General features: G+C 36.4%; 1 protein-coding gene across 1 annotated transcript in view; it reads left to right on the top strand.

The window, feature by feature from the left end:
• The window catches only part of LOC135195921 (uncharacterized), a 29,593-nt gene extending 14,968 nt beyond the window's left edge, over positions 1-14,625 (top strand). The window contains exons 3-5 of the mRNA XM_064222425.1: positions 720-879; positions 12,557-12,684; positions 12,843-14,625. Coding sequence (XP_064078495.1) covers positions 720-879; positions 12,557-12,684; positions 12,843-14,012 — 1,458 coding nt within the window. The 3' untranslated portion in view covers positions 14,013-14,625. The remainder of the gene's footprint in view (positions 1-719; positions 880-12,556; positions 12,685-12,842) is intronic.
• Positions 14,626-16,853: the final 2,228 nt, after the last annotated feature.

Genomic DNA, 16,853 nt, shown 5'->3' with positions numbered 1-16,853 from the left:
TACGTAATACTTCACCCGTTGAAAAATGACTTAACTACTTATATTGGCCTCGACAGGAGGACTATGATTCCCTGGAAATCAGCTGTTTCGTTACGTAATTAATACTTCACCCATTGAAAAAATGACTTAACTACTCATATTGGCCTCGACACTCAGGCGTTTATACCCTTCAAAATGCACAAATTTTGCCTTGTTGATCATATATATTTCTTCTGCAAGTTGATTTGTTCTTTGCAGCTTATATGCATATATATTTTCTATTGTTGTTTTGTAGTTTTGACTCAATGTTTTTGATTCTGATTGGTTCTAATATCCGAGAAGGTCTATTTCCATCCAGACTTCAGGAATATTGCCACCGGGAATCTCTCTTTAGGTCTTGGCCTTCATTTCATATGTCTTGGCCGAAACGCTTTTTTTTTTTTTTTTTTTAACCCCGCTCGCATATTCCTGAAGTCTGGATGGAAATAGACCCTCTCTGATATTAGAATCAATCAGAGCGTGTTTTGGAGCGGTGACGTTGTGAGACTCCGCCCTCCTTAGTGTTACCACCTATAAACTTTTTTTAATTCTTGCAAAAGCACCAGTTTTGAAAACATTAATCGTATATAATACGTTATAATATTGGTAAATATATTAGTTATTGTAGATGCATACAGAATATATGTATCAACTATGCTGTACCAGCTAGCATTTACGCTGGCGCTTATTATTATAAAAAGGTACTGAGAGTCTGCGTACGCAAGGTATATGGCACCATTGCTCAATGTAAACAAACTGAAGAAGTTCCTCAGGCATCTGGATTCCGTAAAAATTGCAAACCAGTTGAATATTTTCTGCATTGCACTGGAAGTGCAGTAAGGAATGGTGGAGCTGGGCAAGGTAAGATACCTTGTCAGCCAACCTCCATCGCAAGACGCTCAACTGGCAGGCCAAGGGAGCTGCACCGCTGTATAAAGGCCGTCATCCGAGGTGCTGTGTCCTCACAACCTAAACGTCCCTGTAATTTGGCTCACAACATTTCCTGCAACGTGGCCAATGGGAAATCTCATGGCACAAATCATTAAGTGAAAAATATTGATATTTGTATTTTTTTTATTGGCATATATTTGATTCAAATGGAAAATAGGAAACCTATTTTCGAATTCATATTTCTCACACTTCACAATAGTTTTTGATTAGTGTTAAGGCAACGTATTAATTTTATGTATTTATTATAGCTCTTAAGACATGAATTATTCCATTTTTATTCTATCTGATTGACAATGGAACTGTGCAGTTTGGAGTCATTCAACTTTGGTATGATATACAATGTGAGTAATCCTTTGTTTATAATGAACTTTTGTATAAAATAATCTTTTGTAAATAATTTGTTTTTTCCTTATATTCCAAGCTATGCAGTTGATTTTAAAATTTACAATGAAATATCAGCAAAGGAAAGCTTTTTGGTATCCGAGGCTGCAATGGTAATATGTATAATATAAGCAAAGCAAAAATTTTGCATAGTTTAGGATATCTGCACAACAAAACCTGAGCATGGCCTTGGTTGTGATACACACCGCAAATTTGTGCTTTATTACATACCTGTGCAATTGAAAATTTTTTCTGGTATATTTTTCTTTGACTAGAATGAATTTGCAACTCATTTCCGTTGGATATCATTAAAAGAATATGCTTTTTTTAATTGCAACATAGATTTACCCTAGCAACTAAAATAAAGGTCTATATTTCCTGTCTCACACCATGTATACTTCCGAAAATGAATTACCATCCGTATTCTAGCCTAACCTGACTAAATATGTACATTTCAAAAACATTGAGTCAAAACTACAAAACAACAATAGAAAATATATATGTATATAAGCTGCAAAGAACAAATCAACTTGCAGAAGAAATATATATGATCAACAAGGCAAAATTTGTGCATTTTGAAGGGTATAATGATTCCAAATAAAATTCAAAGTAACAAAAATCTTAAACTGTCAGCCCACTTCATGTACTAAATGCCTGAGTGTCGAGGCCAATATGAGTAGTTAAGTCATTTTTTCAATGGGTGAAGTATTAATTACGTAACGAAACAGCTGATTTCCAGGGAATCATAGTCCTCCTGCCGAGGCCAATATAAGTAGTTAAGTCATTTTTCAACGGGTGAAGTATTACGTAACGAAACAGCTGATTGACATGGGACCATAGCCCTTCTGGTGTGTTTCATTGAGCAATGTTGCCAGCCATATGCCTTGCGTATCTCGGTACATTTTTTAATAATTATTTTTACCAATATTATAGCCTCTCACAAGATTATATTCTCAAAACTGGTGCTTCTGCATGAATTATTATATAATGAAGCGGCTGATTGCCATGGGCATGGCTTTCTGCGTGTTTCATTGAGCAATGGCCCCATATGCCTTGCATATCTCAGTAACTTATGATGCATAAGCGCCAGCGTAAATATTAGCTGGTACAGCATAGTTAATACATATTTTCTGTATACATTTATAATAACTATATTTACCAATATTAAAACCTATTACCCATATTAAAACCTTTATTAAGGTTCATATAACTGGTGCTTCTGCAAGAATTAAGAAAAGCGTATACGTGGTAGCGCTAGGAGGGCGGAGTCTCACGACGTCTCACGACGTCACCGCAACAAATCACGCTCTGATTGGTTCTAATATCAGAGAGGGTCTATTTCCATCCAGACTTCAGGAATATGCGTCCGGGTTAATTAGGAACAACGGTGTACTAGATGTAAAAAAAAAAAAAAATCCCTGCTCATTCTCATTAACTTCCTGATGATCATCAAAAGCGTCCTTTTTTTACGTTTACTTGACTTGGAACACTGCCTTGTCATTGGTAAATTTATTAAGATTTACTACGCTCTCGCAAAGATCAATGAAGCGGTGGCCAAGACTTTCCGATGTATAGTAGTATTATAACCATCGTAACGCCCTGATATGGATTCCGCTCTCAGCTGATTCCAGTCTTGTCTAGAATCCTCTCCCATCTACAAAACTTGAAGATAATTTCATTCAGGGCAACAGTCGTTTGTTTATTGCGAAACTGATCACCTCTTCGTGCTGTAAGTCTGCATCCTCACAAAGATTCCAGGGGTTAGATGGCATCATATCAAATCAGTTTTTTTGTTGAAGTCGGATTTCTCATAAACATTCGTTTTTCTGATACGCGTTTGATTGTCTTTATTTGTCTAATGACGGGATATGATTTAGGCATGAAAATCTACTTGTTTGAATGTTAAAACGCTTTCGGAATCTGGTCAAATCTAACTTAAAAAGAGAAAAAGAAAAGAAAAGGTAACATAACTTTTTATCAGTTTTCTACGTCTATTTCCTCCATTTTAGAATTATGGAAAAAATCGTTCCCGAAAAGTGTCTCATCTTAAGGAAGCTTGACTTGCGCGCCTTCTTCTTAATGCTAATAGCACATTAACTGTCAGGTATGTATTAAAGCCTATCTATTTTCTGTTGAATACCAACCATCGTAAACCAAGTGAATGGCCTACCAAGTGAAGGGTGGAAATATGGTTTTTGGCCCTATTAGGTGTGATTTATTTCATTTTCAGTGACTTCGTGGGAAAGCCATGATAAAGGTCTTTTATGTTTTCGATTGCTGACATGTTCGTCACGTTTTTATCGTATCGCGTAACCTTTTCATTCTCTCTCTCTCTCACTCTCTCTCTCTCTCTCTCTCTCTTTATGTGTGTGTGTGTGTGCTCGCTCGCGCGCGCGAACGTGAGCGAGTCTAACCGGTAAGGTTCAATTGATCTTCAGGGGAAAGTTTCTTAAACTTGGACGTGAAGTTTGCCGTATGTTCCCCCATCCGGCCGGTTAAACTTCAGCGACTCGATGGCTGCCTCTTGGGATAGAAACATCTCGGTCTCCGGATTTCGAGGTTATGTTGGCAAGCTTTGTGGTAATAGTAAAGGATTGAGGCAGAAAAGAGATTGTAATTTGATTTAGGTTTTCGGAAACTTATCCTTATACTCCTTCATACCCGTGCGCTATATATACAGATATAAACAAATACAGACACACACACACAATATATATATATATATATATATATATATATATATATATATATATATATATATATATATATATATAGTACACACTCACTGACACACATGCACGCCAACGCCCAATTGTACCCGCCGCTGAGTGGCCCCCTTAGAATAGCCTGCCTCACCACACAACTACCGGTAGTGGGCAAATGACGAAGAAAAAGATACGCCCTGAACAGACAATGGGATTGTACTAATAGGGATCGACCATTAGATGAAAGGGTCGTATTTATATAACAAAGCAACATAAAATGAGTCATCCCTTGTTCATGCTGATTGATTGTTACGCAAAAGGATCCTCATTTTCCAAACCACCTTTTTTTATGGAAATACTTGATTGGAACGACAGGTTTCTATTATATAAACTATACAGTATATTTAAGTTACAACACATCAATTTTCGCTCATAGCATACATCGTTTGAATATCGTTTCGCCAATCTTGGGATGTTTCATTTAATATCACTGAGAGCTTGACATAATTTTATTATAAAGTAATTTCTAACCCATTAATAATACTATTATTTCAATGGATGAACCCTATTCACATGGAACAAGCACACCAAAGGGGCCATTGACTTGAAATTCAAGCTTCCAAAATATATTGGTTTCAGTCTCCCACCACAGACCCAACACTGCAGCAGTTAATGAGCATGATACAGATCCAGGGATTTTTCATCGCCCTGGGAGAGACGCGAACCCGCAGCATCTGAGTGTGGCATGCCACGACTAACCACTATAGCATCGGACCAGTTATCTATGCTTTTAAATTAAATGAATGACTTTCTCATGATCTTTCCTCATGCGATGCCTCTCACTATTTAGGATGGATAGCTTCGAGAGAAACCTGATAAAATTATAACAGATTACTAAAATTATTTGTTGACAACAAAATTCTACTCGGCCCATTCCTTCTTTTACAGTCAGTGGGAATCAACCATGTTTTTTATACACCTCTTTGACACAATTAATAAGAAAAGCAAACACGAAAATCTCAGGGTCCATTCCTAAATTCATTTCATTGTTCTTTAGAACATTTATCCTAAAAAAAAAGTTATAAAAGAAATAACCTAATTTTAAACAATCAGACGGAACTGTATAAAGAGACAGAAGACAGGATATAAGCCGACTTTATTAGGAATTTTTTTTTTCTAATGTGTCCACACTTTTAGCAGCACTAAATCTTATTTTTTTTTTTTTACTTATGGAAAAGCAGTAACTTTCATTAAATGCTTGTTATAGTTATGCTCTCAATAAAATGTATCCTAATCCTCTATTTCTACGAGTTAATCCTTACATTAAGATTTTTGTTTCAAAAACGACATTAAAAATACAATATCCATCATTTATTGAGTACTTTGGCGAGCTCATGTTTTGTGAATTTATCTGCGTTCTGTAATATTTATCGTTTCTTGTCCCATAATGTCTGCTATTTATCTCTCATTAGAGCAGCATGGGAAAGCTGTTGACGCATTCCATTTCAAGCAATTTTTATCTGGTTAACTTTGAAAAAAAAGTAAAATTTCATGTGCATGTCAGTTGAAATAAATGGGTACAAAAGTCCTTACTTTATTTTTGAGCGAAAACTCTTGCTCTGTAAGGGAAAAGTTCAACGCAAGAAAACCCGAGACTTAAGCAAACAAACGTAAAAGAAAAGTCTATTGATTTTCTCAAGAATCAAATTTGTTTTCCTCCTTTGATATCAAATGAAGAAAATGTTCTGTAACCTGTACTTTAACGCTCAAATCTTAGGTCTTAGTACAATTTTCACGTACATATGCTCATTTCTTTATTCATTTTTGTTTTGATTGTTTGTATTGTGTTTTTACGTTGCATGGAACCAGTGGTTATTCAGCAACGGGACCAATGGCTTTACGTGACTTCCGAACCACGTCGAGAGTGAACTTCTATCACCAGAAATAGACATCTCTGACTCCTCAATGGAATGCCCAAGAATCGAACTCGTGGCCACCGAGGTCGTAGTCCAAGACCAAACCGATCACGCCACTTAGGTGCTTATTTCTTTATTTATGTTTACAACCCAAAGATTAGTATTTGTAAACTCATAATATGAGTTTACAAATACTAATCGATTAGAGATTTTTATCTCTAATCGTAGTTACACGCTGTCTTCTGAGGAATGTATAAACTATTTCCCATTCAATTTCAGTATTTGCTGAACGAAACCATGAACCGAAGACTACACATGAAAATTACCTCTACCTTAGCACAAGATTTCATAATGAGAGAGAGAGAGAGAGAGAGAGAGAGAAAGAAAGAGAGAGAGAGAGAGAGCCGTATTCGTAAAATAAACAATGATTAACTGCAAAATACGCAGCCATTTAGACTTGGATACAGAGTGGCGTGATGCTGCCAAACATTGAATTATTTTACTGTTTAAAAAAAAGACTGGAATAAAATTAATACTGTATATCATATCTCATTATATAGTTAGTGATAGTACGTACACGAAAACGTCCCAGTATTAGCTATTGAAAGAATATTGCTACTAAGTATTACTTACCTTCCGTTAAATTGCCCACCCCTGCTAAATCCATTCCCCTCCTTTACTGTCATTCCCTGCTATTTTTACTCCTTTCCATTCTCCTTCCTTTATCATTTCCTCATATCCCCGTCAACTGATCGCTAGTCGGTGGTTGGTAAATTTAAATGGCGGTTCTCAACTCTTCGTCTGACATTTAAACCTTCGTCTCGAGTCGCCATTTATCAGCTTAATCATATGAAAAAATGCATAACAAGCATAAGTACGCAAAAAAAGATGTAGACTTGATTTATCTAGAATTTTGGCAATATGCCAAACTCTGGGGCAACTAAGGCCATTCAGCGCTGAAATGGAAATTGACAGTAAAAGGTTTGAAAGGTGTAACAGGAAGAAATGCTCGTAGTTGCACCATGAACCAATTGTTAGGAGAGAGTACACAGCAATATGGAAGAAAGAGAAAATGAACGGAGGTACAGTAAAAAAAAGTAATGAAAGCTGATTAACAGCTCTCCTAGGGCTGGACCGAAGGATTAGATATTATTACGTGGCTAGGAACCAATTGGTCACTTAGCAACGGGACCTACAACTTATTGTGGGATCCGAACAATATTATATCGAGAAATGATTTTCTATCACCATAACTAAATTTCTTTGGTTCCGCGTTGGCCGAGCCGAGAATCGAACTTCAGACTACCGGACCGAATGAGGTGCACTGATGGCACTACCCCTCTACGAGGAAAAAAAGGTGGAGATGGCGGGATGCACTTAATGGAGACAAAGAACATTTGATAAAACAAGGGGAAAACAAAGGGATTAACGACGACAGTTGAATAATGACTATGAACTATTTCAGCATTGAAACAGGTATGAAATTGAGGAGTACAACAGATGTATAGGAAACAGAAAAAAATTTAAATTAAATTCTACGAGAGAGAGAGAGAGAGAGAAGAGAGAGAGAGAGAGAGAGACTAGCATGAATAGTTGGAGTAGCATTTATAGTTAAAATCATGTGGACATTTGAGGTGAGCAATGTTTCCTTCAGCAGATATGGAAATTTCCTATGACTGTAAAATAAAAACATGATCATTAAACCTCGAGTATCTCAAAGACTGAATATAAGATAAGCATATGAAATCGAGGATATCTGTCCAATAAAACAATGCCCTAAGGATTCACGGTAAATATTAATAGTTTCAAATACGCTTGAAGCAAATTTTTTTTCGTTCATGGGACTCAATTATATCATGATAATTTATTGGAATTGTCAGTTATCAATCCCTTTCTTGTACTGTCGAGCTCAAGGCCGGTTGGGCAGTGACTTTTTTCACTTCACAATTTCCCCGCTCACGATGGGTACGCAAGTACGGGAGATTCGGCTTTAACTACTGATATGTAAGTGGTTTAACCGTCGACTGGAATCGTTGGAGGGTATTGAGTCGAGTGTTCGAGGTTACGTACTATGGTACCAGTCCAAATATCAGTTATAGTTTCCCTTAAGTGATATTTCCGAAGTAGCGAGAATTGGATATTAAAAGACTTTTGTATCATAATGATTATGCATAAACCAGGGTGATGCGATAAAATATTATATATATATATATATATATATATATATATTATATATATATTATATATATATATATAATTTTTTATCGCATCAACTTGATTTATGTATCAATCATTAGATATAGATATATATATATATATATATATATTGAACACACACACACATATAAATATATATATATATATATATATATATAATATATATATATATATAGAGAGAGAGAGAGAGAGAGAGAGAGAGAGAGAGAGAGAGAGAGAGAGAGAGAGAGAGAGAGAGAGAAGCAAATGACTAAGTGCCTTTATCTGATATAGACGAGCATTGAACAACAAACATCATTTACTAAAAGTTTGATCTTATCTGGAAGATAACGCTGTTTTCATTTTATAGTCACAGCAGAGTTTGAGAATTACGCTGAAAATTGAATGACGTTATAATGGTCCAATTTGTTAACCTTGCTGATAAATGCCGTGTGTTGCATGAATTGCCTCATTAACTACTGAGTGGCGTTCACTTAGCACCGCAGTTGAATTCACACGGAATCCCTTGATCTAAAAAAAAAAGTGAAACTAATAAACGCGAAATTTTTAATGAGATCTTTTAAGCGCATTCAACCCTAATTGTGGATTAATCGGTCGGGATGTCAGTGCTCAATGTAATAATGATAATTGTTATGTTTATCATTTTGCTAAATGAAGTCTCTCTCTCTCTCTCTCTCTCTCTCTCTCTCTCTCTCTCTCTCTCTCTCTCTCTCTCTCTCTCAAGTATAGCACTTTGCCAGCACCGAGTTCTTTGGATTTGACAATGAACGGTAGTCAATCCATTTAATTGCGTCCTACCACTTTTCTGACTCGAGTTAATTCCAAAATTTATCTCCCCTTTGAGGATTACTAATGATTTAAAATCAACTCGAAGTAAGAGCACTGAACATGAAAGTGAACGATACGTTTATTCAGTATTACACCGAGATAAATATGCATTATACGACAGCTTTTCAGCATCGCGAAATGTCACAGAGAACGTTTGACCTGTGTAAGCAATAAGGAGTGAGTGTTAATACTCCTGTATTGTTTGGATGCGGCATTTTATGTTAATGAATGAAAATCCATAAGGTTTTTATATGTGACATTACCTAAAACAAAAATAATTTATGACATTTGAATCAGACAACAAAGTATACACATCGACAAAATCTATAATAATTTAATAAATATATGTAATATATATATCATCTCTTTATTCATACATGCACACAAACACACACACACTATATATATATATATATTTATATATATATATATATATATATAATATATATATATATATATATATATATATATATGTATATATATATATATGTACACACATATACATAAGAACAACAATCTTTGCCTACAGTATTCACAAAAAATCTTAAGACTCTCAAACGCTGGCTTCTTGTCCAATGTATGCATACGCCGCCACTGGTAGTAACAAATATCGAATTCTACAAAGTATTTAGAACATCGGAAATCCATGTCTTAATGAGCAAAGTTAGCAGTATATCGCAAAAACGTTTGATTTTAAACAGTAAAACTGTCATCTGTATAAATTTCTTTTCTAATCACAAATATTAAGCCCACAAGCTATCATCTAGTAACGAATGCGCTATACACTGTGTCAGTTTACATTTGTGCATAAGGTTTCACTTATTTTCAAGTTATAAGGAGAAAACGAAGGAAAACAAACAGCTAGACTCTGCAAACAAACAGCAAGAGAAAGGCAATAGCAAAATTGGAGGAGGGAAAGGAGAACCAAACACCCGAGAATGAATCTGCATCCAATTAACGCTGGTTAATACAGTGTCATCGCCGCCATAAATATTCATCAGATAAGGCAGAAGTCGAATATATGAAAGTGACACTCTATTCTCGGAGGTGCCCTGCCCATTCCTTCTCTTACTCTTTCTTTATTTCTCTTCTTTCATCTCCTCCTATACTCCTCCTCCTCCTGGAGAACATTGTGATGCAAATGCAAAGTCCCAGGTGTAGCATGTCTAACCTGATTAGTGATTGATGATAATTATTATATAATATAATATCGCTGTCTCCATGGACCAGAGCTACTCTCCTCTTATTTACGAAAATCTGATTATGAAATTTCATATCCTGTTAAAGAAAAATATATTGTATATTAAGCTGACATTTTCTAAGATCAAACAGGACAGAATTCCTTTCATCTTTTACTTCTTTCCGCTAATGACTGTAATAGCCACTTCATCAGGCAGAAATTCTGGTTCAATGAGCGAAAAATCATAATCGCCATTTTAATTGTCACCGACTGACATCATTCATACAGCCGCACGAAGAAGTCAAGTAATCTTGCGTCATACTTTTCTCCACAAACTAATGCAGATTCTTTCAAAGACTTATTTTCCGAGATGGGAGAACTCAGTTGGTGTCTGACAAGAATTTGATGCTTTAAGATCGTGTCTCTTTCACGATAAGCGATTTCCATGATTGGAATTCCTTCCAGAATGACTTAAATATGAAATAGAGAACAGTGATCACATCAGATTTTTTTACAATGAGGTATCCTCAAATTAATCTTTTCATACAAGAAACTGCAATAGCCCAATGATCCAATTAGAAGAAAAAAATGGTAAAAAGTCAGTTAGGGAATTTCTTGAATATAAAACGTTTAGCACCTCGCATCTATACAGCAGAAATCGACAGAGAACGACAGAAATAGGAACGCACGAAAATGACACCAGCCTCCAGACCTCCTACTCTCCTCTGACTCAACAGTGACTCTTCCTGAAACCACTGAAGGAATCATGGCACAATTTCGTGATATTTGCTCTTACTAACCGAACGTTTTCTCCATAAATTCCTAATTTCACCCACAAAAGAGGTTTCCACAAACACCCATAGCCTCTTTATCAAAAGACCTAGTCCTCACCCCTAACCCCCGACACCCAGTACCGTATATATCTTAGCTTCTACAACCACAATCCTTTTATCTTTCCTCAGCCCTGATATCCAGCTAAATTATTAGATCACAATTAAATGCTCCCATTTTGTAATGAAGAATCTCTATCTTTTATTTTTTTAAGAGAAGCAGAAATATATTTGATTGGTTCTTAAGTAGAATTGAGGCTATTTGTCTTTTAAGCCTAAAAACATCAGTTTTTTTCTTTTATTTTGATTTAAATTGTAATGATCTTACATTACAAGTACGTGGTTATGCGGAAACACAAAATTAATGCCAGAAAATATAAATGACCGTGTAAGAATGAACTGCATGTAATACAAAAATGACAAAATAAATTTTTGATCATGCTAATACGCGCTCGTACGATTACAAAAACCTTTAGGAATTTTTTGGAAGAATTTATTTCATTATAGTACTGTAGTTTATAGTACTTAGTAGAACCAAGGCATACCAATTTCATTGTAAAGAACTATTGTTAATATTGTATGTATAGATTATTATAAAATAGAAAAGTAAAAAAAAATCAACACACAAGACAAAAAGTGGTAATGGGCCAAGCAAAAAAAGAAAAGAAAAAATTAAAAAACTTATTACTCGGTACTTTCCCTTCTAAGATGCAATGCCTCTAACTAACTTTAATTTGAAATATTTATAAGTTGGTCTTCATTTCTTATAACCTATCAGAAATTTCGAACTAAGTAACTAAAATAGGAACACTTGAATCTATATATCAATCATATATATATATATAATATATATATATATATATATATATTATATATATAATATATATATATATATATGTGTGTGTGTGTGTGTATATATATATATATATATATATATATATATATATATATATATATACAAATTTATATATAGAATATCACTAGATGGCAACTTTATATACAGAATATCACTAGGTGGCAACTTTAGGTGTTATCATAAAGCATATCCAGATGTGTAAAATGTCACTAGGTGGTTACTATGAAATAAAGAAAAAGAAAACTGTATCGTAGTAGCTAAATCTTATTAGACCATGATGGTGCAATGACAGATACACAATAAATGCACGGTCAATGATTTCCTACGTTCAGGGAATACCCGGACAAAACGTCACAATCTTCCGGAAACGACCCATTGAGTCATAGGGCTTTGTATCGATTCGTAACTGTGACCGAGATACGTATAAGAAAATATATGCGCTATGAAATTCCATATTCAAAACGAGATGGGAAATGTGCTGCTTCTTTATTCAAAACGTTGATTTCAACGGTATTACATAATATACTTCATTGGGATGGACACGCGGGACTTTGGTTAATGTATTTAATTAATGCTAATGAAGTTTCAACCTGATTCTGCGTCATCGTTTCAACTCCTATAGTTTCGATCTATCTTTGTAACCTGATGATATTCTTTCATCTCCTCGTACATAGGTTACACGTGCGGGAAAAAACACGTCATGCATGAAGCAGCAGCCGACATGTGGTGCAAGAATCCGGTGCCGCTGCCAGACGTCGATACTCTCAACAGTGCTCTGTCTCAAAGTGATGCAACCTATGACGTAGCAGGGAATTGCCACATATGCTTTTTTTCGTGTATTTGATTATGCGGTTATTGTCTCATAAATAGGTTGAATTCGCCATGATAATATAGGTTGCACTTCAGTCATTCGCACCGAGTTAAAGGATTCTATAGATTATTAAAAAAAAATCTTTCAAGTTTAGGTTACATGAAAGCGATAGCCGTCCGCAACCGCCCATCGTGACGTCACTCACCTCAACAAAATACCTTGAATTTATCAGTGGCCCATCCCATGAACTCCTCGGGTTCATTCACTACTCGCTGTGTCTCGCTGCTCTCGCAAAATTCACTCTCAGTTTCTCAGTGTGTTGCCGCAGTGCTATCTTTGCTTGTGTAGGAAAAGAGAACGCATATCTTGGTAGGAGAGATCATAAATGCACTGAAATAATAGATTTGATACAACACATTCACCGAGAGGGAGAGGAAGTGCACCAAGGCTCGACATTCATCATGGACTGCACAGAGGACCTGCAGTGTTCCGTCTGCATTCAGATCTACAGCGATAAATCCCCCCCGAAGAACCTGCCCTGCGGTCACAGCGTTTGCTCCTCTTGCATCGACCAACTAATGTTAGATAGCGGGTATTGTCCGGAGTGTCGGAAATCACTCAAACCAAAGGAAATGAAGGATTGCAGTGTCAACATCCCACTCTTGAGACTGTGTCGACTGCACGCGTTTGTCACCAGCGGGAAGGAGGACTTGCCCTCCGTCGACCTCAACATCAAATCTTCGGACTCAAAACCCTTGGCGAGCGAGGGAACCTGTCCCTTGCACGGCCACCCCCTGTTCTTCGTCTGTCTGCCCTGTGATGCGTTAGTGTGCCGAGGTTGTCTAATTTCGGATCACCCCGATCAGCCCTATGGGCGGTGCCTCATCAGAAGCGTCGAGGAAAAACGGCAGATGATGATCAACGCTCAGCTGGAGGTCCTGGAGGAGCACCACAAAAAATCATCAGAGATGAAGAACAACTTAACGCCAATGTTCAAGGGGTGTAAAATTGCCGTCGATTACTGGGAGAAGAGAGCCGAGCCACAGAAGGATGAGGAGCAGAAGAGGAACTTGCAGGAGGCTCGCGATATTCACGACGTTGTGAAAAAGGATCTGGATATATACACTCAGTGGACCGATTATTTCCGCGAGGCAGTGGAGAACCTGAAAACGGCCACAACCATCAGCACTATTGAATCGGTGAGTGAAAAGGCTAAGGAAAAGATACCAGAGTTTGAAAAGTTAGAAATAGTGGACAGAAAAGACGATGTCGTGAAGGTATTAATGAAGTTTTGGAATGGCCAATCATTATTTTGGTAGGTGGTGAAGTTATTGCCGTGAAAATATTCTAATGATTTTCCAAGGAGTCCATTGTGATAATATAGCGATATTAAATGTTATTTTCATGGTGATAATATATCGATATAGTAGTTATATACATCTACCGGAAGGGTCAAAGCACTGGTGTTGCTGTATCGTGGTTATTTTATTTTCTGTGTCTATTGTTGAAATGAACAACTACCTAAGTTACTATTACGGTCTCAAGACAGTGACGATGTTACCTAACTGATATTTTACAGAGATAAGAAATTCCTGAAAGGTATCGTTGTGACCTGTATTATGACGTATGTAAGGTACCAAGTGACAAATAAGGAATTTGAAGAGGTATGGCCTAAAGTCTATATAAAAAAGAAAAAAAGTGATCAAGTATTGGGCGTGAAAGTGTGACAAGAACTATTATGTATAAGGGAAGGAGCTAGGATTTCTTGTTAAGCTAGTCAACTCGAAGTAAATAACTAATAAGTAAAGATAATAACTATTATACTTGATTAAATGTGATAATCTTGGACTATATGCTAAACTTTTAATCAGGGAGGTTAGTTTCTAAACTGACCGAATTAAAATAAATTTTTTATCGAATAAACCTGCAAAAGTTACTTTTCCCTTGGTTCCTTTATATTATTATACTCGGTAAACAAATGTCATGATTCTCTGGACGCCTGGTGTGAATTGTTGCCGTTTTAGAAGATATTCATACATTTCTTTTCCTTCTTTCGAATTTGTAAAATTTCCTGTTACGACACTATTCTGGATTTCAGTAAACTGGTACTGGTTTATTTTATCGAATGACCATTACTGTTGGAACAACAAACAAACAGAAGCACGAGAAAATACTTGATAAATATGTCAACTATCTTTAATGATACTTTGAAAACATGGCCCATGAAAAATTTTTGTCATGATGAAAAAAATCAATATGCAGATCAGCTTAACTTTTTCTACAGATTTCACATTAAAGGAAAAAAAATTCCCACAGAACTAAATGTGACAAAGGTAACGCAAGGCCAGAGGCAAGCATACAAAGCTTCTCCAGAGCATCCAAAGTCATATAATTCGTTCCGTAAAGAATGGAGACACTTATTCCTTAAGGTAAAAGCGACCGTAGTATTACTAACCACATAATTCTGTCCCTTTGGGTCAGAATAAGTTAGTACTTTGCCGGGAGAGGTCTATGGATGATACAGTAGGTTTAAAGAGGAGCTGTTCCCACCCAACTATATCGCGACAAAAACTTTCTGCCAACTGTTGTCGTTATGTGAATTTCCGTTGGAATTTCCTTATCAATAACTCTGGTATTTGCCTTTTCCTGTCGATGTAGAGCCTTCCTTACACCTCCCTTCCTTTACTCGGTAATGAGAGGCTTACATCATTGATATCTTCAGCTCTCTCTCTCTCTCTCTCTCCTCTTCTCTCTCGTCTCTCTCTCCTCATCTCTCTCTTCTCTCTATATATATATATATATATATATAGGTATATAGGTATATATATATATATATATATATAATCAGGGGGTAAGGGCGAAACTCATCGCACATCACATTCTCATCCAGATTAAGGGCAGGAATTCAGAAGCAGAAGACACAGTATCCATTTATTCCAAGCTTTCGTGATTCATAATCACATCATCAGGGATATCTACAACAATAAAATACAATATATCAATATAAATATAAAATTAAAAGAGCTATATACAAAACTGATGTAGTGTTCTTGAAGAGGCCGACTGCCTCAGTGTTGAGGCCGTTATAGTAAAAAGGCAGTTGAGATGGGCAGGGCATGTGGTCAGAATGGCAGACAGCCGCCTTCCTAAGCAGCTCTTTTACTCAGAGCTAAATGACGGGACTCGAAATGTTGCCAAACCAAGGAAGAGATTCCAAAACAGCTTAAAAGACAACTTAAAACTATGTGACATTAACTATAAAACATGGGAGACCGATGCAGTGTAGCGATCTGCTTGGAGAGAAAGTGAAAGGTGGAATTAAAAATTATGAAGAGAACAGAAAGCAGCATCTGGAGAACCGTAGAGCTGAAAGACAAGCTCGTCAGGTCCATCCACAGCCTCCACTCCCACCTAACAACACATGTCCCAATTGTGACAAGAGTATGTGGCTCGAGAATTGGTCTCGTCAGTCACATAAGAACCCATCTAGTGATAGCCATGAAGATATATATATATATATATATATATATATATATATATATATATATATATATATACACACACAAATATACATATATATATATATATATATATCTATATATATATATATATATATCTATATATATATATATATATATATATCTATATATATATAAATATATATGTGTGTGTGTGTGTGTGTGTGTGTGTGTGTGTGTGTGTTTAGACTGAATTGTAATTACTTCAATTTTAAAGACCAATACTGGTGTCAAGGGTTGTTTTAGTATGTGACTCAACCCTTTAGGGTGTCCTGGTGGTTGCCTGGGCAGAAGAGGTAATGATGGTGGATAGATTACAAGGGAGAAATTCCCCCCACAAGGATCGTAACGAGCACTTCTTTCACAATGAGGTCATTGGTTTGTGTGGTGTTTATACGTTGCATGGAGCCAATGGTTATTCAGCAACGGGACCAACTGCTTTACGTGACTTCCGAACCACGTCGAGAGTGAACTTCTATCGCCAGAAATACACATCTCTCACCCCTCAGTGGAACGCCCGAGAATCGAGCTCCCGGCCACATAGGTGGCACACCAACACCATACCGACCACGCCACTGAGGCGCTAACGAGTCATTGGTTCAATTCTCTCGTTGGAAAGAGCTGGGATAGGCTTCCTTCTTG

This window comes from Macrobrachium nipponense, chromosome 17, assembly GCF_015104395.2.
Source record: "Macrobrachium nipponense isolate FS-2020 chromosome 17, ASM1510439v2, whole genome shotgun sequence".
NCBI lineage: Eukaryota > Metazoa > Arthropoda > Malacostraca > Decapoda > Palaemonidae > Macrobrachium > Macrobrachium nipponense.
Note: the sequence above shows the minus strand (reverse complement) of the source record. Positions and strands in the feature narration are given on the sequence as shown.